The sequence below is a fragment of the Motacilla alba genome, chromosome 20 (genome assembly GCF_015832195.1).
Source record: "Motacilla alba alba isolate MOTALB_02 chromosome 20, Motacilla_alba_V1.0_pri, whole genome shotgun sequence".
NCBI classification, from domain to species: domain Eukaryota; kingdom Metazoa; phylum Chordata; class Aves; order Passeriformes; family Motacillidae; genus Motacilla; species Motacilla alba.
The window spans coordinates 524,207-547,542 of NC_052035.1; the positions used below are offsets into that span (position 1 = coordinate 524,207).

A 23,336-nucleotide genomic window follows, 5' to 3' on the forward strand; every position below is an offset into this window, starting at 1 on the left:
TTTGTGTCCAATGACTGCCCAAAGCAGCCTGCTTTTGCACAAATGTGCAAATGATCTGGGGCTGCATCTTTTCACGATCAAGATCTCTGGGATAACTATGGACTTTGGAAAAGTTGTGGAGATGGCAGGAAAGCTGGATACAAAATATCACCTGTAGATCCCTTCTCTCGTCTACAGAGCTAAATGGAGGGATCATGCTCTTACAGTAACCATAAAAAGTACCAATTATTTTCTTGATATTAAGAAAATACCTGCTTAGGAAAAAGCCACATGGTTCAGCTTAAAGTGGGGACATTACAACCTCAGAAATATGTTTTACTAGTTTACATAAAAGATATGATATATATATATATATATATATATATATATATATATATATATATATATATATATATATATAATAGTAATTTTGAACAACCTGAAAGTCATTAAATCAAATACAGGACTGGTGAGAGTACCTGCCTTGCAGCACATCAGAAATCCACCTCACCCACTTTCTGGGCACTCTTGAGAGCTGGCTGTGGGGCAGACTGATTTAGTTCTTGCAGTGCAAGACCCTCCTTCACCCAGATGTGCTTCTTTTCAAGGACTCCAAAGCCTCTCTCTTCCCTTGCTCCAGGAGTGTGGCAACAGGAGGATGCTGGCCCAGCCAAATCACATGAGGTAGTCTGAAACCTTCTCGAGTCTTGTGTTTGAAGGATAACAAGACACCCCTGTCTTTCCTTGTCCTCAGAATGGGGGCCGGGTTTTGCCTGCATGTAGCTGTTGTGTTGTGCATGTGCAGAAGGAGTACTTATGTACAAAGCAGCAGAGACCCATCTGCAGATGACATTAGCTTATCTGAGGCTCACTTGGCTCCCTTTTCCTTAGGAGGAGACTGGGGGTAGGAAAGGACTCGTCTGTGTGTGCAATGCGAGCATGTGTCCATATGGCAGGAATTCCTGTCCTCACAGCAAGGCTGCACAAAGCAGCCCAGGGTACAGTCCCTGCTTCCTCAGCCTCCAGCAAACCTCCAGGCTCTGCCCCTTGCCCATGTCTCAGCTCTCAGGGGTGCTCTACTGAGCTGGACAAAGCTCTGTCCTGTACTTCTGAAGGATGTGCTGTGCAGCCACAGCACTGGATTCCAGCTTAGTGCTCTCCAAGCCTGCAGGTGTTAATGAGTCCTTTAAATAAAGTGGCCACTTTTGGAGAAGGCAACTGGCAGTGCAGGTGGCTGGAAGGGCAAAACACAGCAAACTCAATGGAGAGCACAGCAAGTGCCCAAGTGGCCGGAGCCTGCGACCCTGACCTGCACTTCCCTGCGCCCCTGAGGGCTGGACTAAGGACTACCACTGGTCTCTCTGCCAGCTCTGGCACTTGCTAGGCTCTTCCATAAGCAGCTATCCAGTTACTTTTTTTTTTTTTTTTTTTTTTTTTTTAATTAATCTCGCTTTGTTAGACTACTGCCAGGTCACTGAGTTAAGAAGCTCATAGAGAGGTCATGCAAATCCTCGCTCTGCTTCAGAGCCCAAGGGGAGTCCATGGGGTGGCAGAAGGAATAGCCTTGCCCTGAGCTGAGCACAAGATCAATTAAACTGACTCATGGCTCATGGAGGGGGGACACCTACAGGGGATGAGGGAGGGTCTATAGGCAGCAGCAAAAGGTCAACTATCAAACAGAAGAACAAACACTACACTGAGAAAATAATGAGATAAGTACAGAAAGCAACAAAAGAGCTGATGATATTAAATATGTCTGCAACACAGACTTTTCTGTACTTACATAGGAACTTACTGCTAAGGTCACACATACCTTTACTAGGTAAGCTACAGGACAAGGTATTAGATACCTCCACTTCAGAGCCTCTATCCAAGCATCTGACTGTGATCCACACTGCAGCACCCTGCATTTCTGTTTTCCAAAGCTCAGCTCGGATCTCAGCTCTCAAGTGGGAAAGAAAAAGTTTCCTTGAGCTAATAATCAATTTTTGGTCTCCTGCTTACTTTGATTTTGCAGACTGTGTAAACTGCAGTTTGGGGGAAAGGGGACTATCCTGCTACTCCTTCAGTCACATTAGTGACTCAAATTCAGGGAATGTACACTTGTTAGAGGTTAGGATTTTTTTTTCCCCTTTCTCTCAGGGAATTTTCTCCCACATGTTTCCTAAGAGATGATAATAACCAGTACTTAAGAGAGACATAAGAAGTGACCAAGGTGGGGGGAAGGAGTGCAGCTGGCTGCAGCCACTTAGCTGGGGCCTTCGGAATTTTCTCTTACATTTTATTTGTCACCCTGGGTGTGCCCACCTCTGCCGTTCCAGCTGCTTCCAAGGTTCCTGCTGCAGTCCATTTCAGCAGGCGGAGGGGCAGCGGGCCCGGCCGTCCCTGAGGGTTCCAAAGGAAGCCCCTTCTCCATCCCTTCCGCCGGCCCGCCCGCCATTGCCGTGTGCGGAGGCGGCCGAGCTCGCGCCACAGCGCCCCCTGCAGCCCCGGGGGAATCATCGCCCCCGCCCTGCCGGGAGCCAGCAGCGCCCCTGCTGGCTGTGCCCGGAACTGCACTGCAGGGGAAGGCGCCTGCAGCCGGGAGAAGGCCGGCCCTGGGTCTCTGCGTCTGCTCGGCGTTGCTGCCGGGCTTGGTGTTTGTTTGCCTTGTTATACACACACACGCTCGTAAGGAGCTGCTGTTCCTTTTCCCATATCTTTGCCTGGAAGCCCTGTAATTTCAAAGTTATAAGAATTTGGAGGGAAGGGCGTCATATTCTCCATTTCAAGGGAGGTTCCGACCTTCCTTGGCAGATACCTGTCCTTCAAACCATGACAACACTGAACATGGCAGCAACATAAGGAATTCCATGTTTAACAAATCTCAGCAAGCAGCACTTGAAAAATGTAAGATGCTAAATCTGCAAACTTCGCACTCTGCCCTGCACAGCATCAATGCCTCAGAGTGGGAGCTCTTAAGGCTACCTCTTATTTTTTCCTGCTAGCTCCTTGGCAAGGTGGAAATTCTCCTCCTGGGAAGCAGCTACTCTTCTCTGCTCTGATAAAAGCATATTACTTTTTACAGCCTTTTTCCAAGGCTTTCTCCTTTCTACAAAGGGAGCAGTAGACAGTACAACTAGATAAGGGTTTCTACCATTACTTTTTTAACTGCACATCGGCTATCATGCTGATCTCTTTTTCAAGATTATCTGTAGAAATAAGACTCAGTTTTACCCCCAGTTTCCCTAACAGTGATTCAATGTCAGTTTTTCCAGCAAAATTTATTTTCTCTGAAACTTTCCCTGGAGTTTTAGGGCTTTTATCTCAATCTCTCATTGCAAAGGACAAAATAATTATCAGATGCCACACAATTAGCGCACATGTGAATCCCCATCACCTGTTTGTCTCCACGACAGGTCTCCTATGTATCAAAGTCACAGGACAGCATGAGATGGATGCTTAAACCGAAGCTTAGGTATTATGGTTTAGATGACAACAACAGTCTCTACATTTATACAACTGCTACCTTGAACTGCCCCCCAAAAGTTATTATTTAGTTACATTATTACTGGCTTATTACTCACTCAAATGTGGAGCAGAATAACTGACTTACAGTGGGTACCAGCGCACTCAGTGAGAGAACAGGAACTTTGCAGGCTGCACCCTCTGCCCTTGACAAACACACTTTCTTCATGTCCTTCTTGTAGACACCCTTCACAACTGCCTACTGAGATGTGCCTACTGAGATGTGTCCTGTCTGTGTCACACTGCATCAATGCTTCTGCAACTGCTGCCCAGTTCCAAAACACAATTCTGGCATGTTCACTCCTGGTATTTGCCCTCTGCTTGTGTAGAAGTGTGGTATTGGAAAGTAACAGAATCTTCCAGACTCTGGCACACTGGATTTCTTTCTGCTCTCTGCTCAGGCCAGCTATGACACACTTTATCAGTGTAGTTTGAAAAGAGATTCAAGGTTTGTTACTTTGCAGGTGTGTAATTCCAGCTAATGTCTGAATGCTTTTGTGGTCTAGTGCAGGGAAGCAGTGATCTGAGAAGGCAGGTGGAAAACATGTGGCCAGGAGACAGCTAGACTTTTGCAAACCTAAGGTCTTTAAAATAAGGGAGATGAACACAAGAGAAGCTCATGATCCACAGGTTGTGTTCTGAAGAGCTGGATAAAATTCAACTTTCACCTAAGGACTGAAAACTTTATCCCAAGTTTTTCTTCTGAAAAAAGATTATTTTTATCTTTTGCCTTTATTTGTATGGTAGATAAACAGCAGCTGCAGCCCTCCTGCTGCAAATAGGAGGTGGGCAGCAGAGGCAGTGTGGCTCCCAGAGCCAGCTCTCAGCAGCCACGGGCACTGCCCGTGCCATACTTGATGCTGAGACACGGCACTGAGGCTGGGCAGGCAGCTGCCATCCATCCACCCAGAGCACCTGGGATACACAGCTTCAGACACCAGCAGTGCCTGGAGGTCGGGAATGAGAAGAGCGATGATGGAGGAAGAACAGAAGGCACAGAGACCAAGCTCCAGCTGTAGCCTGCTGGGATGACTCCAGGAGCCTGTGCTGGTGGAAAAGGATAAAGCGATACAAGTTCTCAAACACTTGCATATTGTAACAGTTTCCCATCTTGTAACTTTCCCATCCTCCAGCAACTCCTCCGCAGTTCCAATAAGACTTCCTTAACTGGAGGTGTGGTATTCAGCTTTCTGATGGGGCTGCAACTGCCAAACACTTGTGCCTTTGGTATTTCTCTCCCCCTGTGACCAGAGCAGCTGAACCTTATTAATGTGAGGGGTAAAGAACCACGTAATTCCCCATCTTGTATCTGCTGATTTGGCATGAGATCTCCTGGCCTTTGGTTTGGAAGCTGGGGAGCAACTGACCCCATTTCCACACTCCCCAGAAGCGACACCCTAACAGCTCGTGACTCTCACGTGCTCCTTTCTGGGCTGATGTGCTTGCGACTATCCAGCCAGCCCTGGTTCAGTAGCTGACTCTGACCATACTGCTGGTCCTCCAAAACTGCCCCAGGGAGCTATGTCCTTGCTGAGCCAAGGGGCCCAGCAGGATGCCAAATGCATGCAGGCACATGTTGTGCATGCATGAAGCAGCAGAATGCAGTTGCTTTGTTCTCTGTTCTTGATGAACAAGGATTGATTTGCTTTGCTGAAAGCCACAGGCCCTGGGATGACATTGTCACTCATCCCCTGCAATGTTAAGGTCTGGTTTATCATCTGCCCTGAGCCCATGCTTTCATTTTCCACTCTAGGAAAGTTTGACTCAATGTGTAGCACACTTTGTTTACCCAAAGGCAGATAAGTTTTTTCACTGCACCTTCCATCACTTTTTCCATACCTCTAAAGAGTATATTTAAGCAGCACAGGTCCCAGTACAGACCTCTAGGTTGCTCCTCAAGTGATCTCGACTGTGAAGACAAATGCTGGGTTTTTTTAGTATTTCATCCATCAGTGGACTTCTCTTCTGACTGCATGGTCTCCTAAGTCCCTTAAGAGATATGTCTTAAGACTCTTTTTGGTCCTGTCTCTTGGAAATCCAAGTACGCTGCATTGACTGAATTATCTTTATTTGTATCACTACTGATTCATATGAAGAATTCCAACAGCTCTGCAGAGCAGGACTTCTTCCATTAAAAAACTTACATTACCCTTTCCCAATATTTATAAGTGTCATTGATCCACTGTTCTCTGCTAATTTTATCAGTCTGTCTGGTATAGTTGGTCAGTGAATTTCCAGAATTCCTCTGAATTCTGATCTGTCTCATAAAATGCCTGACAGATGAATCACTGGGCACCATGGCAGGTTCAACAGAGGAGCATAACCTCTCACTTAACGCCTCTGTGAGTTGCTCTGTGCCAAGCCTGCATGCAGAAAAAAAGCATGTTTATTTTATGTTTAGTTTTTCTGCTATGACTAGCCATAAGCCTCCCTTCCAGGTTCCATTTTGATAGATCTGAAACAGGAAAGTTGTTTTTTTCCCCTTTGAAAATCATCTCTCAAAAACCCCTCTGTTCATATATTTAATCTGTTAGAGTTTGTAGCCTCTTCCATTTTCTCTAGCTTTTTAAAAAATGCTTTGTTTACAATAACCTCCCTGCCCTTCTGTTAGACATGCTGGCTTTCTGGCACCATTCCTTATCTCTGCTGCAATGGATGGTGGGCATTTGCTCTCTGCTCAGTTTATGCTCAAAAATCTTCTCTAGTTCTGTGAAGGCTTTGTTCTGAACTTTGAGTGCAAAACTAGTGAAGTTTTCTATGGTTTCCTGGTTAGTTTTTTCCTTTTCCCCAAGGATGTTGATCTGGAGTACATTATGGTTCCCATCGCAGAGCAGCTTTTGGAAGGCACAGAATACATTTCTCTGCCCTCAGAATCACGTCAATGATGGCTTCTCACGCTCTGGAGCTCCTTAACCGGCTGCTCCACAGAAGTTTGTGGCTAAAATGCAGTGTTGTTACCATGTAACAAATGAAATTTTGAATGGCTGACTTCATGATGAAGTGCTACTGGAAAGAGTCCTCCTGTTCCTCTGCCCTGCCCCATGTCCAGTGAGCTGATGGTCTTACGGAAATCTGTAGGCGGGAGTGCAGAGTTGGGTTCACTGTCCTGTGAATTTTGCTATAACATCTATGGTGCCAGCCCCTGAGAATCTCTGCTCTTGATCAAAGAGTCCTGCATTTCAGAAGTGTGTGTGAACCATAGTGGCTCAGATACTGGAAGGTGATAAAACACAACCCAAGAGAAGCTTGACATCAAACTCAAACAAGAACTGCTGGAAGGCATTCCTTGCTGGGCATTTGCAGGTCAGACAAGGCCGGGACATTAGTCTATTTGCCCTTAACATTTCTGAATGCTTCTCAAGCTAAAGAGGAAAACCCACGTCCAACTATGACTGCCAAAGCCTAAATCTACTGTGGGACTGATTACGGAAAGTAGTAGACACATGGTAAAAAGGTTCAAATGTAGGAACCATTTCGGACTGGCACCCTCTGCCTTTGGCCAGAGAGGGTAACAATGACAGTGCCACTGACAGGTTCCACCTGTTAAAGAATCTATTCAGTGCCAGTAGCTTCAGGTGCAGCTGCAGTGGAACTGCAGGTTGAGCTCTGGAGGGGCAGGAGCCTAAGCTCGCAGCAAGAGGCCATGAACTGAAGAACCTTTGCAGAAAAGGGGCCAAAGACCTGAGGCCCAGAGAGGGGACCCAGACTCAGAGACACTGCAGCAGCTGAGGATGCTCAGACTTTCCCTGTGCTGTGAAGGGATAAAACCCCAGGGGATCCTTTGTTTGGGGTCACTCTTTGGAGGCACCAGCTTGAGCTCTTATTTTGTTGCTTTGTTATTTAGCTGTTGCACCATGATTACATTATGTTAGGGATCTGGCTACCTGTGTCTCTGCTATGGAAAACCTGGGGTAGAACCAGTAAGAAACCTGCTGTGACTGAGTGTGGGATGTGAGCTGCCAGGGTCTTGGTCCCAGTTCAGGTGGTGTGACTGCCAGAGTAGCTCTGGGAGGGCTGGACAGAGAAGTTTTCTTAACACCACCAAAAAATTCCACTACTGAGAAAAAACATTCTGAGTGAAGGAGTGATGCATCCAACAGCAGCTCCAGAGGTGCTCAATGCCTTGAGCTCCAGAAACTCACAGGAAGCAGAGGTAGCAGCCCAAATTCCAGCTATGCTCCCACAAACCCAGGTCACAGTGTGATCCAGTACTTAAGTTTTAAAGGTTATTAAAGGTTGAAGAAACCATTTGTTTCACAGTGGGAATGATTAATGACTAGAATTCATATTACCAGTGCTTTTCATGACTAATTTATTAAGCTTCTTTTTTAGCATTACCGGATGAGTTTTACTCCCAATGTGAAGCTCTCAAAGTTCAAAATTAGTTCCTTAAAAAACTGGGATTTTATTTGATTTGGAGACTGGCAATAAAGAACACATTGTGAAATCCCTTCAAAAATTTTTTCTAACATGAAAACCTGGGACAACACAGAGCACCAAAGCATCTGTTGTTTGCACTCTGCTCAAGCTTGCTGAATGTCTGTAGTAGCATAGGGCTAGAAACATCCCCAAAAATCTTTCAATTTAAGGACATTCAGTTCCTGGTTTGCCTAAGGCAAAGAGAACTGCCTCTGCTGCTTTGCTGTAAGGTGGAAGAAACGCAGATTACTCAGGGCAGGTTTTCCCCTTTTCACCGACTCTGTGGCTACAGATATTTACTTTACGTCATCTTTGCTAGTCCTAGCAAAGGTGAAAAACAACCACATCATGCTCCTGGGACAGCCTATCCCAGCTACTAACTACGGAGAGATTAAAGAAGAGACTCCATTGTCTTGCTCTCAGCAAGAGATGCCCTCAAATTTCTACACATTACTAAAACAATACCATTAACTATGACTGTAAGATAAGAAAAAAATATTGTAAGACTGTAAAACATCACCACCTGGTAACTCTTCCCATTATAATACTGCCAACCTTACGGCAGCTGGCAGCTGAGTGCTTCCCAGCTCCTTCTCAGTGCAAAATTAACTTGGAAATAAGAGTTGAAGGAGATGGCTGCATGGGAAGCAAATCAAAATCAGATTTGAAACAACATCTTGAAGTAAATTATTCACTTCCATACAGAGCAGAAATTTATTCACAGAAAACACAATATGATCTATGCAGACAAGCAATAGTTTCTGGTACTCTGTGTAATTAGAGTAAGTGTTAAGTAAGAGAAATTCTGTGTGAGACTTGGGAGCAGCAGAAGAATGAGAAATTCAATCTGCTTACACAAACTCAAAAGTGCCAGGAGACAAGAGTTGCAAGCACCTGTTCCAAAGGCAGGCGACGGTGAAGGACGGACCCAGTGCCTCTCTGTGACCCTTGCTAATGCTCAGTGTCAGCCAGCAAGAACTGGCAAGTCACTTCCAAACACAGATCCTGCCAGAGAACAGACATTGGCTTTGCAGTCAAAGAAACTCAGTCAAGTAAGCTACAACACAAGCATGGCTGTGACAGGTTGGGTTTGTGCTCCCAAAGCAGAAATCATGAACCCCCACAACCATGCAATGCTGAGACCAGTAAGCAATTCATGACAACATGGCTGAGATGTAGAAAGATGCACTTCTCCATCTCCTGCCCTGCCCATGTGTTACAAGAAGCAGTTAAAACCACAACTTTCTTGCACTCCAATGAAGTATCCAGTGTCATGAGCTAGGCACCCAGCACAGACTGAGGAATATGTGGTGCTTCTTACTCCTGCTCTGGCAGGGGGGCAGTCTGCACTGTTGTTTTGAGACAGCAGAGTGTGAGACTGCAGCCTTCCCCACAGGCTGCAAACAGAACAGAGAACCTCTGGCTCTCTCCCATCCCCTGGGCAGTGGACTAAAGGTGCCACCACCTGCAGACACACAGCCTTTGTAAACCTGAAGCCTGCACAATGGAGATCTGAATGTGCTAATACACAGGTGTGCCTGAAATAGTTTGTGTGACTGCTAGACCCAAGACCATCTTAACTCCTCAAGGAAGGTAAGCCAAGGGCCATGTTTCTAGCCAAAGACAGTCCTCCTACTAATACGATGTCCCAGTCCGCATTTTAGTACCTTGCTCAAGACAGTGAACATCTTAAAATCTCTTGAAGAGAATGCAGGGCTGTGTTCTGTGTGTCCAAACTTTCCACATCCCTGGGAACTAGAACTGCGTTGAATTAAACCTGGTAGTACACTTATTAACTGCTGTGAAATACCATTAACGTATGTTGCATAATGGATGAAAATGGGTCAACCTAAACCACGCTTATTTGCTTTGCTCTAAAAACTCACAAGAACATAAAAAGTACAGGAATTTCAAATATTACAAATGCATAATCACCCCTTCAGCACACTGTTGTCACAGAATACAGAAAGCAAAACTAATGCTTATGTAAACCTCAGGGAAGGACTGTGCACATACATTTAGAAATAAGAGTCATGTTTCAGTCCAAGTCCAGCTAGTTAAAACTTTCCAGAACTCAACATGGCAGTTTTACAAAAAAAGTGAGCTTTTAGATAGAAAACTAGATGGGAGGAATCACAGGAAAAGCTTCCGAAGAAACTTAAATTATGCAAAAAAAGGAGGCCAAAATAAAATTCTATTTTAGTAGTTGTTATCTTTATAGTGTTTTTTGCTGTGATGTCAGAAGTCAAACCCAGTACTTCAGTGGTGATGCTAGTTTTAATAAGATTAGGAGCAGTATTAATCTAGCAGGTATTAAATAGACTTGCTTTCTAGATCAAAACATCTTATGTGTTTTAATTAATTTCACTCTAGAACTTTAATAAAAAGAACTCATTGTGCAAATCAGAGGAAGAATGGTCCTCAATATGCCAGACAAAATGTTTCAATAGGGGTAAGAACAGCTCCCATTCACACAAAGAAAGCAAACTCTTCTTCAAAAGTGCTAACATTCTATTTTATTTCAGCACAGTAATAGAAGACACCCTAAAACATCTTGTATTCAATGCCACTGGGTAGCATTCACAAGCTGTCTTAAATGAAAAATGAGGACAGTTTCAAAAAATGAGGACAGTTTCAATTCAACCTCTCCAACATCAGGAAATGCACACAGTGGAATGTGTCAATAACCTCTCAGCAGCACTTACCCTTTTTGACAGCAGAGCAAGTAAAAATAAAGCAAAGAGACCAGGCAAGGATAAGCAAACTTTTAAAAATGCAGATTCAAAAAGCTTCAAACTACTTTTAAGTTTATATACTTGCAAAAGAACTTCTCCAAAACTGAATTAGTACAAACAGAGGCTTATTAAAAAGTGACACTTTCAGTAAAAGTAAGTTGCAAAAAATTCCTTATCAAGGTCTGACATCAACTCTGCAGACATTGTGCCATGTTTTACTCTGGGTGCAAGCAGCCAAGTAACTCAACATTTTCCATTAATGCCAGCAAGACAGCACATTTTCATACCAGACAATTTCTTTCCTCCAAGGGTTTATGTATACCTTGTCCTTTCTGTTTCAGATGAACCCTGCATGTCCTGGACTTACTTATTCACATCTCCTCCTCAAGAGCTTTCTGCAAATACTCGGCCAAATCCCAGACCACCTCCACACTCCATGCCCTCTTCTGCATGGTGTGTGCTGAAAAGCCAAACACTTCTCTGCCTTCCTGTTGGTGGGAAGCAGCAGAGGCAGCTCAAATGATCAAATCAGCTCATCAGATCAAATGCCAGCTTATTTCAGACTGAAACATAACACAGGTTTAGTTGGATAGTTTTACAAATATATCAGCATATTCCTTCATTTCTATTTAAAGCAAATAATCTGGAAAAGAAGAGAGAGATGTAGGCTGAGACAGAACATCTACTTCTGAAAGCGGCAGAGGGTCTGCAGTTAATAATAAAAGCACAGGCACAGATCTATTAACAGTGTAGATTAATTAACAGATCACCATACCATCTGTCCATCAGCATTCCAGACCATTTATTTGACCATCTGCCCATGGACATTGGGAAAAGCCAAGCCTAGACTTCATTAGGGTTCATACCACTTTCAAGTAAAATGTAGGTCTCAGATTTAGATTAATACTTTTTAGTTCTGAGAATAACCTAAATTAATATTGATAAAGTCTGCTAAGCCCCCATGCCAGCTCTCCACTTCACCTCCACTGCAGTTACCAGATTATGTGGGCTTGTTTAACTGACACCCAGGCAATCTGTTATCTATCAGGGTTAGCTTTTGTTGCTTGCATAGGAACAGTTTAAGAAAACCAGGACAGCTGTATCTGGAGGTCAGCTGCACCAGAAAAGCTAAAAGCTTCCTCACACACTTCCACCCCAGAGTAACAAACTTCAGAAGTAGGAAGAAGCAGAAACTTGTGCTGTTGACTTTGCTCAGATCTGATCCTGGAAAGTTACTCAAAAATAAAACCAAATATACAGGGAAATGAATAGAAATTCACAATGGCACTACCCCTTTTCACCAAAGGAAAAACCTTACAAACCTAAAATATACATGTTCCATTGAAAAGTAACACATGTCAAATATACAGAAAACAGTGTGAGGAACCTGGGTGCCTGGCCCTACACACTCCTAGAGTCAGTGACAGTGCTAATGACATGTTCCTGAGATGGGATTAAACTAAACACTTCTCCCATTCATAAGCATGGCCCAGCTGCAGAGAATATTTTGAAATTCCAGATTTCAGACAGAGGGAGGTCTAAAAGCACCACACAACTAACTCTGAGGGTGGCTGTTACTCTGGCTGTATCCAAGGAGAAGCTAGGGCAGGGACATCAATCAGACCTGGAAGGAGCTGGGACCCTGAGGTTAGTTCAATTGGTTAGAGCATGGTGCTAAGAACACCAGAGATGGTGGGTTCAATATGGGCCATTCACTTAAGAGTTGGACTCCATGATTCTTGTGGGTGCCTTCCAACTCAGCATACTCTGTGAAATTCTAGCATAGACTTACAGCAAATGACATCATGGCCAAGGGCACAGAATAATACAGTCAAGTAAAACAGGATGCGTTCCAACAGGGAACACATTGGATCTGCACTGCCAACAGGGTTATCAAAAGTGCTGACAGAGGCTCACCTTTCCCTCACCACCCCCTTCCCTCACTGGCCTGCCTGCAGCCCTGCAAGCACAGCTGAGGATGTGGTCAGCCCCAGTCAAATATACAGCTTTAACTCAATTTAAAACAGCTTTTTTTAACTATTAGGTAAATAAAAAGGTCTGAAACGCAGATCTTGCATCACTGATGCCATGGTCTCATATTGCAAACACTACACTGTACAAGATAATAAAATTTATCTCACAAATTCTTTAAGTTTTGCCTTAAAACCCACCAGGGCCCTTCAGATGTTGCTGCTATTGGAAGCTGATTGAGAACTTCACTGCACTGTAACTGGAAACCATCTTCCAGTTATCAGCCTTCATCAGTCTGTGGCCAGTTTGTGCCTATTCTTGTCAAACTGAGATCCTCCCCAAGGCTCTTCCTCCCTGTGAAACTCAGGACAAATTAAAACACTGCCCCAGCCTTACTGGGTGGGGTACAAGAGGATGCTCCTTCCTCTGAAAGCCCTGGTAACCTTCTTCACTTCAAATTCCCCTGACACTGTTAAAGTCACAACAAGTGACTTTACAGAGGCCTGGATGTGGCAGCCAGATGTGCTTTGCTAAATAAAAAAGCCACAGTAATTTTTCACAGGACACAAGCTCAGTCTCCAAGTGTAAGCACAGTTCCTGGTACTAGCAACCGAGACAGAAAACCCAAGGATCCAACACACCATCCATCCTCTCAGGCAGATTTCAGAGGCTTAAACTAGCCCTTGCAGTATTTTCCAGCTATGATGTGGGGGAACCTCAAGCCAGCTGTGCTCTGAAACTACACCTTGCAGGGAGAGATGCTGGAAGAAGGCGAGGCTGGGACAATATTTACAGTCATGAGACACACTGTGTTAACATCTTGCTAAAAAAAAAAAAAAAGGTATTCTACATGAATTATATAGTTTCCCAGAAAGAACATCTTGCCTCCTGCCCAACTGTAGCCATGGCCACCAGCTCACTGGTGATCTACAGTAAAGTACAGAAGCAACATGCCTGTCCTTCCTGGCCTAGTACTCCTCAGAGTACCACTCCCTGGCTACAGACCACTCAGCTTTTCCCAAAGCTCAGCCCTGGAGAGGACAACCACAGCTCTGGGACATGCTGAGTGTGCAGGTTGGTGACTGCAGTGCCAGGTTTCTGTGGGGTTTGCCCAGATTCAGATCTGGGGCTCTGTTTAAAGAAAAGTGCAAAGAGGCTTTGTTTGTTGAGGGAAAGTGTAGAGCCAAAAGGCAGCAGCTACACACAACTCTGTGACAGGGCCTCTTTCACACCTTCTCACTCTGCTCTGGCTCCCTCGAGCCAAGCCACTCACAGCCAGGCAAGGCATGGGCACGCCCAGAGCTTTGGTGGGTCAGTAGAGAACTGGCAACAGAGGCCAATACACAATATATTCATATTCTTCCCAATCCTGGCACATAGACCACAGTAGGAAGTGCCTCTGCTCTGTAAGTTTACACTTACTCAAAGGCATTGCACCTATTTTTACCCATTACCCATCTGACATGGGAGCAAACTACCTCTAAAGGTAAGAGAAGATATAGATAGATGGAGACATGACAGTACAGGAAAGTGTTTTAAACTAATCATCTAACTTTATTTCAAAAGAAAAACCATTGCTTAACACTATTGCTGCTTTCCAGAGAAGGAAAAAATATGGACTACCTTCATAGGACTGTATTTACTACGTTCCTGCTGTGCATATGCTTGCAAATGGTATCCTGGAATCTCCTATATCAACAGACTTCTAGTAAATTTATCATGATGTTGCCAGCCCCCAGTGTGCTATAGCAGTGCTGTATGACCTGCCCTGTGCTGAGCAGAGGACTACAGACACCGCAGCCTCCAACTGCTAGAGAGAAACAACAGCCACTAGATGCATACCCATGTGCTCAGTGAGAAGGTAGCAGGATAATCTGGTATGGGAAATGAGCCTGTACTCCACAAAATGCGCCAAAGAATCTCAGTGCTCTGTTCTGCCTACCACAGAGTATGTCCTCTGTCTTAGATGCTGGTGGAGCACTCACTTCTACAAAAGGATTATTCCTATGGCAACCAGAGCCATTGGGCTCACCTCTGTACCATCAATAAACTCTTGATAAACAACCATGGCTGTGTCAAAACAGGCTCAGCAAAGCAGTGTGCTGTATCTGGGGCAGCTCTCTCTCACTTCCATCTCCTCTCAAGAAAAGTAGGTAGAGCATACAAGCTTCTCCTTTCCCAGCCAGTGAACCAGACAGGACATGAAAGAACTGCAGTTCTTCAGCACACTGCATTTTTCCAAGAAACTGTTATTCAGGAGACCAGCCATCCTGCAAGATGTTGTGCAGCCTTGGCAGAGCAGTCAGCACCTCTGAACTCAGAACCTTCATGCTGCTTGGGATGTAAGGGTGAAGGGCAATTTCTGTCACTGGATATATTCTAGTTCTTATTGAACAAACCTCAACAGGAGCTAAAATTAAAATACAGAGTTTTTTTCATCTTTCTCAACATTACTGCTGAGCTATGGGGAGTTACCAACTGATCCTTGTCTCCTACACATGATCTTACCTGACAGTCGAAGTCCTGGAAGTTGCGAGCTGCATTCTGTTAACGAAAAACAGGAAAAAAGAAAAATAAAGAAAAAAGAAGATCAGCACAATGCTCCAGAACACCTCCAATAACAGCATGAAAGCTTCCCATAGAGAACGCTGTTATAGCACAGTTAAAACTGGCTGCAGTCAGGTAAGCAGTGAAATGCAAGACCTGTACAAGCAAACTCCATGCAAGATCTGCCCATTCCTAAACAACAAGGTCATAGGGCTGTAAGGAGGCTACCAGCCAAGGGAAGTGAGTACCTGTGTGCATAGCTGAGAGTGTTCAAGCAGGGACATAAGAAGGACACTGGCCACAGCTGGGCTGCATATGGGACTGGTTTTGTCTACTCCTGGCATCCATTACCAATTTGGATGCAAAACTCCTAAAGGACTACTCCTGGGATCTCACATACTGAGTGCAGGAAAACAAGCCATGCAGTCAGCTTCTGTGCAGCCACTGCTGCAGGTATGGGATTGTTCCACGACAGACACAGGGACTTGCAAGCTCCTGAAACCCGAGTTCATGGGAACTGCACGCAGTAGCTCACCACTGACTCTTCCCAGCAGGTGACCCCTTGGATGCAGGTGAACACAGTCAGTACAGCACCCATTTGGCATCCTGCAGGTTGGAAGATCTGCAGGAACCTGTCCATGTGCCCATGTGCTTTGTGAAACACTGTCTCTAACCCCACAGTAGGTTTCATCACTGACAGCCATCAGCAGAAGGCTGAGCAAACCACTTGAGATGGCATCCTAGCTTAGGGATGTGTTTTAGGCATAGCACCCATTGTGATTTGATACTGGCCAAATGCCAGGCACCCATGAAAGCCATTCATTCACCCTCTCTTGCTCTCATCTGGGCAGAGGAGAGGGAAAAAAAATTAACAAAGGGCTCATGAGTCTCAACTCATGAGGACTGGGAGAAAACATTCTAAGGGCAAAACAGGTTCAAATTTAAAGGTGTAAAGTAAATTTATTATTAACAGAGTCAGGACGATAATGAGAAGTAGAAGAAGCCTATAAAACATCTTGTTTTTCCCCTACCCCTTCCTCCTTCCCACTGACAGCGCAAGGAAGAGCATGAGGGTTTTCATCAGTTCATCACTTGAGATCTGTTTGTTCAGGAAGAGGAATCTTTTCTCTGCTATGCCAGGGGCCTCTCCTACGGGAGACAGTTCTTCATGAACTTCTCCAGTGTGGGTCTAATCTCACGAGCAGCAGTCTGCCCAAAACTCCTGCAACATGCGTCAGTCCCTCAGGCAAACTGTCTTCCCAATACTGCTGCAGTGTGGATCACTTGTCCACGGGGTGCAGTCCTCTAAGGATAGGCTGCTCTAGTTTGGAAGCAAGGGCTCTGTCTCTGGAGGCAAAGGCTCTCTCTCCATTTCGGCCTCCCACTGGATCACAGTTTTCTCTGGCATCCACCCACTCTGGCATGAGCACTTCTCCCATTGGCTGTGAGTGGATCTCTGCATCCCCCATGGACTTCGTGCATCACAGGGGGACAGTTTGTTTCACCATAGTCCTCATCATGGCTTGCAGAGAAATCTTGGCTTTGACACTTTGACACCCTCTTTTTTCACTGACCTTCATGTTGCCCTGTTGTTCTCCCTCACATGTGCTCAGCTCCTCCTCTTCTCTGACTAGAAGTAAAACTGCAGCTCATAGGTACTTTTGGTAACAAGTTCTGCTAATTCAAAGATTCCTACAGGATCCCACAGCTCTGAGAGGTTAATCTCATCTAGGTTCCGTGCCGGAGAGTCTCTCACTATGGTCTCTCACTATTAGAGTCTCTCTAATAGTCTCTCACTATTTCTGCTGCCGGCCATGCAGCCCCGCCACCACCAAGCGGGCAGTGACAGCCACCATGACACCGGCGCTATTTAACACCTCTCTTCCTGTGGGGCACTGGGAAGGAGAAGCTGCTGCCACTGCCCTCGCCCTTCTTCCCGCGGCATGGCCGGCTAGGGGCGGCCAGGCAGTAGAGGCTTGCCACACGCTGTGCCGGGATGGCAGCAGCCGTGGCACCTCACCACCCCTGGAGAAAACTGCACGCATGCTGTTTCAATTTTTCTTCTTAACTATGTCATCACAGAGGCATTACCAACGTCTTTAATTGGGCCAACAGCATGTCCATCTTCAGAGCCATCAGAGATTGGCTCTGTTGGACATGGTGGAAGCTTCTAGCAGCTTCTCACAGAAGCTACTCCTGTTGTCCTCCCTCACTATCAAAAACCAGGCTGTGTCAAATCAACACGGCACCTTAGTACTAAAATTAATAGGAGAAAACTAAGATCATATATGGACAACAGAAACACTCCAAACATTTCTTCTGGCTGAGCACCCTCATTCCTCTCCATGTGTAAGCACATGGCTGTGTTCTTGCTGCAGAGCCTTGCCTTGTTAATAAGAACAAGGGTTGTTACCTATATTCTGCACTTTGAGACATTTGAAATATCTGCAAATCTGTTTCAAGAATCCATTCCCCTCTTTCCTCCTGTGTGTTAAGTATGGAACTGTGGCCATGTTTTGAGCTGGACATAGCAAAAACCACTAAATCCTGAGTATTGGGGAAAAGAAAATAAAAAGAAACGTCTGTATACAGCACTGGATTTGGATGGTGCATGCTAAGTAAAAAAGAAGGTTATCTGAATTTGTACTTAGAAAAGTCTGAGATTCCCCAAGCGAGTGGGAAGGAAACGACACAAAGCAAGGAACGAGGCTCTGAACTGGGCTGCTTGTTGTCAAGGCATACCATAAGGCAACAGAAGCTGACATACCCTGACTCTCACATACTTGATTTTAACACACTGAAAATCTGACTTTAAACCATTTATTCATTGTCTTAATTTGAGAAACTTTAAAGCAAGTTTTTCAGGCCTCTGAACATGCCATGGCTGCATCTCAAAGCACAGAGCTGGCTTGGCTGACTCAACCCAGCTTAAGGGCTGCCCATTTCATTTCCTGAATCTGACTCTGACATTTCAATAACTTTTCACTGAGGCTGAATTAACAGGAGTCAAAGGTGCCAGAATAACAAAGTGTCACTGGGACAGTTTTTCTGATCAGGCAATACTCTCTTTTTCTCTCAACAAAATGGGAACATTTGAAGCTCCTTTGCTTCCGCAGTAAAAAGTCACTGCATTTTAGTGACCCTGAACGAGGTGAACAAACATAATGTATTTTATTCTCCTGAACTTGATATGAGTTACACACTAACTAACATTAAGTTACACTCAAACAAAACAGTGTTTATATTCTTTAAAAGGCAAGTTTGTAACTTTTTGCTGATTTGAGGCAGAAAAAAAGCCAGGACTCAGTGGTCCACGGTGTCATTACCTATAGTTCCAACAAGTGAACAAGATACAACCAATTTCCACTTCCACTGGTAATGCCACTGGTTTAAGAGTCTGAGACACCAGAACTCCTCCTCTGTGTACAGTAGCCTTTGTGTCTGAGGAGTTCATGAGCACTCACTCATTAGCACCTTAAGAGTGTTACTTAAGAGTGTTATTTCTGGCCATTAATCCATGCTGGTTCAAACTCCTGTATCTAAAGTGGGTAGTCAGTAAAAACCTTAGTGAACTGCCAGCTCAATAGATTTTGGACTCTGATATGTTGCACAGAACAGCAGGTTATTGTACCCCACCTTCATGCTCCATAAACTACGTCAAAAAAGTACACATGTATTACCTCAAGCTTGAAAGCCCTAATAAGGGCCAGACCTTGGAGGTGGCTGCTCCCTGAGGCCCTCATTTTGGTAAAAGTGTGAAAAGGAGAGCCACAGCATACTTCTCTTCCCATGCAGTACTAAGGATGGTTCTGGAGCTACCCTTCATATTTCTCCCTACTGAGATACAAAATATTTCCTGTAACTTCAATACATAGTCACGCAAAGAAGTAATCGTTCTCTGTGTGCCCTTCTGCACCCTGGTTAACACCACTTGGTGTTCTGTTTGGGTGAGAACTCTGCATTTGAGCCACAAGGGACACCACAGTAAGAACTGAATGGGGCTGACCAGGCAATATTTGAGCAAATGAGCAAAAATTAATCAGTACAGATTTAAAACAAAGCAGAATTCCAGAGATTTCACCCATTTTGTGGGGGACAATGCAGTCTTCTGCAAGCACACAGTGAGTGGACAAAGCACCACAGACAGCCCTTTGGCAGCACAAGCCAGGTCCTGATCATTAGCCATCAAACAGCAAAGCCTTAGGAACTCATTCCCACACCATTAGACTTGGCTGTGAGCTATGGAAAGTGACCAAACCACACTGCTCATAATCACAGTTTGCAGATGCAAGATGCTAGATCTTGCCTGCAATGAACTTAGGCACTCTCAACAATAGTTTGTGGCAAAATTCACTGAGCCCAGATGGCTCTTCCCCAGCCCACAGAAGACAGACTGAAAGATTTAATCAGCTACTGCAATACAATGATTTTCCAAAGTCTCAGTATTGCATAAATCTGGGCTGTTCTGACTGGGGTCCGCAGACATTAAAAGGAAATTACTCTCCATTACTAAATCCAGAGAGACAGGGCTATTTTAGGGGTCAAAACACTAAATGATCACTTAAGACAGAATATTTTCAACAAAAAAAAAGTAAAAAAACCAAACCAAACAACAAAACAGAACAACAACAACCCAAAAACAACCAAACAAAAACCAGGATACAATACAGCACTTCTCTAACAAGGAGAAACTTATTAGAGGTTCTACAGCTACACCAGGTCAGGAATGGGATCCCCTTTCAAATTGCTGTCCAGCCTTTGCAAATCCTCAGTACAGGCACAGGACTCCAAAATTACCTGAATTGTTGTGGTCTGTCTTTCTCAGAGACTTTGGAAGTGTGGGTGGTGGTAGATTGCCAGAGTGGGGAAGAATTTACTTTAGGGTTTCAGTATTTAAGGTACTTCAATCTGAGGACAGATTCTGGCAGCTAAGGCTCCTTGCCAGACACAAAGTTATCCTGAGTACGCCTGTGAGGACAAAGCAGCCGCCAGCATTACCTTGTCATTCAGGAGTGGCTTGATCTCTGTCAGCTGAACATCCTGCAGTTCATCCATTGTGCTGGCAGTAGAGCCAATTAATCCTCAAAGCAGCAAATAGGGATTCTGAAACAAAGGCACATTGTTAGAAACAGCATTACAAGATATGCTAATCAAAGAACGCTGAGAGATTTTTCATTAGACTTGTCTGTGCTTCAAATTAAGCCTGCAAGAAGCTGGTTCTTGATGCAACACAAAGCACCTGTATATGCAGAAGGCAAACCCTCACTGCATCAGTCTGGTTACTCCTTGCCCTGCCCACTGAAAGCTGCCCCTGAAAGCTCAGGCCTTTCAAGTGAGAAACTGCATCTACTTCCATGCATTGCTGGTATTTCAGCCATAGCTTGTCTGGAAATGAACTGGAAATTACTTGATCAGCAGAGTGAAAAACTATTCAGTATGTGGTAATACTGACTTCCCCTGCCATGCCCTACATACCCAAACCCCAGCATCCTGCCACCAAAGGCAAGGCTGTGCTGTATTCCTGAGACATAGAGCCAAAACCACATCCAAACACAGGAGACAGTGGTGTGGAGATCCACGCTCCTTGCTGGCAGAACATAAGAGAGTCCAGAACTCAGGGCAGTCCTTGCTGTACAAGGTGAGATATAAAAATCACCCTAGATAGTGCTGGTCCAGTGAAACATGTGCAGACAACACTGTTAGCTTGGCAGCCCAAATGATCACTCTATAAGATGGTGCAGATGGTCACCAGTACAAGAAGCAACCATATGTCTGTGGGAAATCACTGCTGCCACAGAGCCAGAGGAGAAATCTTTGAGCATAAATACAGCAATGAAGATGGAGGAATAATATAGCTGAGTTTACAAGGCATTTAATTTTTACTCTTGACACTCTAGCTGTGTTTCTAGACAGAAGAATTTTTAGTGCAAGCACCTGCAAGCAACATGAAAAGGGCTCTGAGAGATGATCACACCTGATGGTGCAGACTACCTGGTTGTTCAGGAAAATTGTACCTATTACTGCAGATGAAATTAACAAGGTCATCAACTTCATTTGATGGAACAGAAGTAAGCATGTGATGGACTTCTTGGGCATCAGCTGAGTGTGCCAGGAAAATACTTTTGAATACTGTCACAAATCAAATTCTTTGTCTAAGATACTACAGGCGACTAACCACAGAAGAAAAAGAGTGCAAAAAGAACACTTGTGTTCACCAGGACCAACACGGGGGGGGGGGGGGGGGGGGGGGGGGGGGGTGAAGCCAGTCTGTCACAAAACAAATAAAAACAAAATGCCTTTCCTTCTGAAAATCAGCCATAGGAACATCTGTCTCTTTTATCTCCTTTGCTTTGGGAAACTCAATTACTTTTCTTTCTCAGAATTTTTTTTTTTTTTTTTTGCTGTAAAACATACCAGTTGTGAGAGTTTCAAGAAATCAGTTAATTTACAGGCAACAACCCCCTTACTCCACAATGAATTTTTATTCAGAAGAGGAGTAAGAGCCATTATGTAGTGCACTGTAAGCCCCAGAGGAAGCTCTTTACTGTCATACTGCTGAGATATTATGGAATTTTAAAAAAATATTTATACTAAGGAATTACAGCTTCCTTATATACTGGAAGAGCTCAACATCTACCAGGTTCTCTCCAGAACAGCATCACATGAGGTTACAGACACAAAATGAATTTCAAACAAGCACCACAAAGCTCATCTGCAGATATGGTGCAGACACGTGACACAGTACTAGAATGACCACCTTCACCTCATTAGTGGGAGAGCATATCCCTTCTCTTAACGCTCCTTGAAAAAACACCTACTGGTGGCAGGCAAGGTCATACTTAATCTTGGGGTTAGTCAAGAGACAAAGAAGTTGTCCACTCTACCCAAAGGAATGAAAAATCTGTGCATACACCAGCCGCCTTTTTCTGTGGGTTTTTATACACGTGGGAGTTTTCCTGAACCTTGGGTTCACACCTTGCATTTTTGCCTAAACCACAGTCTAAAGAGAAAGAGGACACCAATATAATAATCCCCCTCTACTGAGCTGTGGCTGACCAAAGAACATCTCAGAGCACCAATTGTTCTGCTCTAGATTGCTCAAGGAAACTTTTGCTACAGCATTGCAGATATCTCTTCTAGTTTCCCCTGAGCTATATGAAGTCCCAAAGAGGCCTGAGATGCACCCCACAAAAATCTGCCCTGGTACACTGTTTGCTGTCAATACAAGCACATCCATGATGTGTGCAAAGTCTAGAGTAGGAGAGACACACATTTTGTACCCATGCACTACATTGTAAATCATTTATTACATGAGAATAATAAAAACCTAGTAGGGGTTCAAAGCAAGGATTATCAAATGCATTTATCTCATCAACTTGATTTAATACTTGGTCTCTAAATACAACTACAGTGCACACAATAAACAATACTGAAACAACTCTGAAATTAATCTGATGTTTGTCACCACGACATTTTTATAAAAATCCTTTTGTCGGGATTTTCTTCTCCTGAGAAGCTGAGAGCCTCAGCTTCAAGCTGCAAACAATTATTATCTGCTAGTGTGGAATGCAACAGGTGCTTCCTTGATTGGTCAATATTAGACGTTTCTACTTAATAAACAATCAAGGAAGCAACTGGGTCAGTCTCTTTGGGAGCCACAAGCCTTTATTATACATTCCTTTCTATTCCTATCTCGCCTTCTGATGCATCTTTCTCTCTGTTCTTTCAGTATAGTTTTAGTGTGGTTTTTTTAAATATAATATATATCATAATATCATAAACCAGCCTTCTGAAACACAGAGACAAAATTTCTCCATGTCTTACCACTTAACCTGACTGCCCTGAAGACCACAGATGTTTATCTTCCTAGTCCACTATTGCTCCAAATGCTGTCTCAAGGGAAGGGGGCTCTCTAGGGCAAGCTGCTGTTAGCCATAATGTGCAGTATGTGCTGCCCCTTCCTTAAAGCAAGCTGGACAGCAACAAAAAAGGGCTGCTGATGTAAATGCTGAGATTTATGTGAAACTTTCTTGAGACAGAAGAGACAACCTTCCTTAACACCAGCTGGGTTCAAATAGATATGAAAACCTCTGTAGGGAAGTTTGCAGAAGAGACTTGCTGTGCAGAGAGTCTGCACCACAGACAGACTGGGAAGCTCCTCAGCTCATATCACATTCT

At 44.3% G+C, this 23,336-nt stretch overlaps 1 protein-coding gene across 4 annotated transcripts in view; it reads right to left on the minus strand.

Annotated features, from left to right (window-relative positions):
• NDRG3 (NDRG family member 3) overlaps window positions 1-23,336 on the minus strand; it is a 59,630-nt gene that overhangs the window by 12,723 nt on the left and 23,571 nt on the right. For all 4 annotated transcript variants that reach the window (XM_038159100.1, XM_038159103.1, XM_038159102.1 and 1 more), the window contains exons 2-3: window positions 20,157-20,261; window positions 15,120-15,155 (exon numbers count right to left, since the gene is read on the minus strand). In XM_038159100.1, coding sequence (XP_038015028.1) covers window positions 15,120-15,155; window positions 20,157-20,213 — 93 coding nt within the window. In that variant the 5' untranslated portion in view covers window positions 20,214-20,261. The remainder of the gene's footprint in view (window positions 1-15,119; window positions 15,156-20,156; window positions 20,262-23,336) is intronic.